Source organism: Austrofundulus limnaeus, unplaced genomic scaffold (assembly GCF_001266775.1).
Source record: "Austrofundulus limnaeus strain Quisiro unplaced genomic scaffold, Austrofundulus_limnaeus-1.0 Scaffold244, whole genome shotgun sequence".
In the NCBI taxonomy this organism is placed as follows: domain Eukaryota; kingdom Metazoa; phylum Chordata; class Actinopteri; order Cyprinodontiformes; family Rivulidae; genus Austrofundulus; species Austrofundulus limnaeus.
The window spans coordinates 667,952-670,186 of NW_013952646.1; the positions used below are offsets into that span (position 1 = coordinate 667,952).

The 2,235-nt window shown below is 44.2% G+C and overlaps 1 protein-coding gene across 1 annotated transcript in view; it reads right to left on the bottom strand.

Annotated features, from left to right (window-relative positions):
• Positions 1-2,209, bottom strand: part of tll1 (tolloid-like 1) — a gene marked incomplete in the record, with an annotated part of 57,723 nt that extends 55,514 nt beyond the window's left edge. The window contains 1 exon segment of the mRNA XM_014020209.1: positions 1,607-2,209. Within this exon segment, the coding sequence (XP_013875663.1) occupies positions 1,607-1,787 (181 nt within the window).
• Between the last annotated feature and the right edge of the window lie 26 nt (positions 2,210-2,235).

Consider the following 2,235-nt stretch of genomic DNA (forward strand, 5'->3'; position numbering starts at 1 on the left):
ACACACACACACACACACACACACACACACACACACACACACACACACACACACACCGTGTGTTTTTAGCACAAGCCACAGAGTTATGTATCAGCATCAAGTCACCTACATACAGACCAGAAGAAGTTGCTCACTGGCCAGGATCCATGGTTGTTAATTTTATTTTTTATTTTTAATTTGGTATGTGGGAACTGGGGAATGCATGCCAGGTACCCAGCTTTAGGACAAGTTTTTATCAGTTGGATGTGTGAGTTTGAGTTACAACAACACTCAAACAACTCAGCACAGAGGAGAGGAGAGTTTTGCATTCTTCTCCAGAGGAATGTAAATGTTGATGGATTAAAATGCAGTTAAAACTTCTCTTTAGGTGTTCGGTCCTGACAAACTCTTTCGGAAGACCAGAGATTTATAAGAAAAAGTTTAAAAAGCCACTGGAAAATCATTTAGCTCAAAGCTTTGTGAACAAAAACAATCATCTGTGATGGATGTGATCAATACTTAGAAAGATTTTCATGATGATGCTGCTGACCTGAGCGCTTTTATTTTTCTGCAGACTCAGCAACATTTAACAGGGTTTTTCACTGTCTTTGAATCACAAAAAGCRTTCTCATCACAAATAATAGTCAGATATTCAAATGACTGCTGGTGYTGTCTGCTCAAGTGTCAAATATCAAAAAAGGACACAAAAACTAAAGGATTAGAAAAAAATTAATCAGAATCAAGCAATCGATGGAAGCTGAGATTTCTGTTTTTTTCTAACAACTCATTTTTTTTAAGGGGAAAACAAACTAATCACACAAACTGATCATTATTAGCWTTAGGGTATTCCTTCAAAATGTAACAAAAAACCCTACTTTTCCCACATAGTGTTACTGAACCTTTTGTATTCTGTCAAAATCAGAAGTGAAAATGTAAAGACACAAACAATATTATTATAATATATTATTATGGACATATAAAATAAATCTTTAAGCTTTGTTTCAGAAAATGTAATGGTAATGCCCTAAAATACTCACCTGATTCACAAATTTATTTGATGAGCAAAAACAAAACTTGTACTGCTTTATTTGTACATCTTAATTATGTGTTATTAAATGTAAACACTTATTGTGGCTTTAGATCAAACATACTGCTCATATACCAGTGTTTTAACATCATTTATCTCTCTCTGTGTGCGCGCGCGTGAGTGAGAGCCAGACAGAGAGAGAGAGAGAGAGATTATGCCCTTCATTCCTACTGATTTTCATCTCCACTCATGTCTGATTGAACATCTGCACACAATCAGTTGCTCTTGTCAGACCGGCACGAGCAGCTACCAATTCATGCAAGTGATGCACGCGCTGCACGCGCGTGAACGGTGCAACCTAAACCCGGCTTAACGCGAGCTTCACTGAGTTGCACGTGGCGTCCATCTGCGGGATCACCACAAACACGGACTTGTCTCTGTAAYGAAGTGGAGCGGGGCTCTGGACCAGTGCGCGCGCGCGCGCTGTCATCACTCATCCACACGTGCCTCATCGGAGCCAGATGTGTCAGTGTGAGCAGACGCAGAAGCGACATCACTACTGGGGTTTATTTTGGAAACTGAAGTGAAAACGTGACTCACCAGCTTTGCACGGATCCTTGTAGTCAATCGTCTCCACTCTCTCCTCCTCATAATAATCAAAGTCTGGCTCCTCGTAGTCGAAGCAGTTAGAAATTGTAACTTTGCCCCAGAAAGTCAAGCCCGCGAGCACCAGCGTGATCCAGCGCATCTTAGCAGCCAGTGCCAAGGGCACTCGGGCCATCTGAGAACCGAAACAACCAAATCAAAAGGCCTCGCTGCGCGTCTCCTTTACTCTCAGGAGGTGGACTGTCCTCTCTCCGAAGGAAGCGGAGACTTTTATCGGGTCATGGTAGTGATCTCTGCCCTCTCCTGCGGTCTGCTCCTGGGTAGCTGCGGTGAGTTACTCCGCCCGGAGATCCGTCATGGTGGGAACGTTCTGATGTTCGTCCCTTCGCGTGTCAGTCAGCAAGGCGCCCGCTGAGGAGCTCCGCTGTCCTCCGCCGTGGTTTAGCAGGTGAGGCTGGGACATAAGACAAGAGGAAGAGAGAAGCGGTGGGATGAGGACTGGGTGGTCTCTGTGCGTAAAGACGCACGGCGGTGCCTCTGCTGCACACCGAGGAAACATCCGTCCTGAACATCTCTCTCTCTCTCTCTCTCTCTCTCTCTCTCTCTCTCTCTCTCTCTCTCTC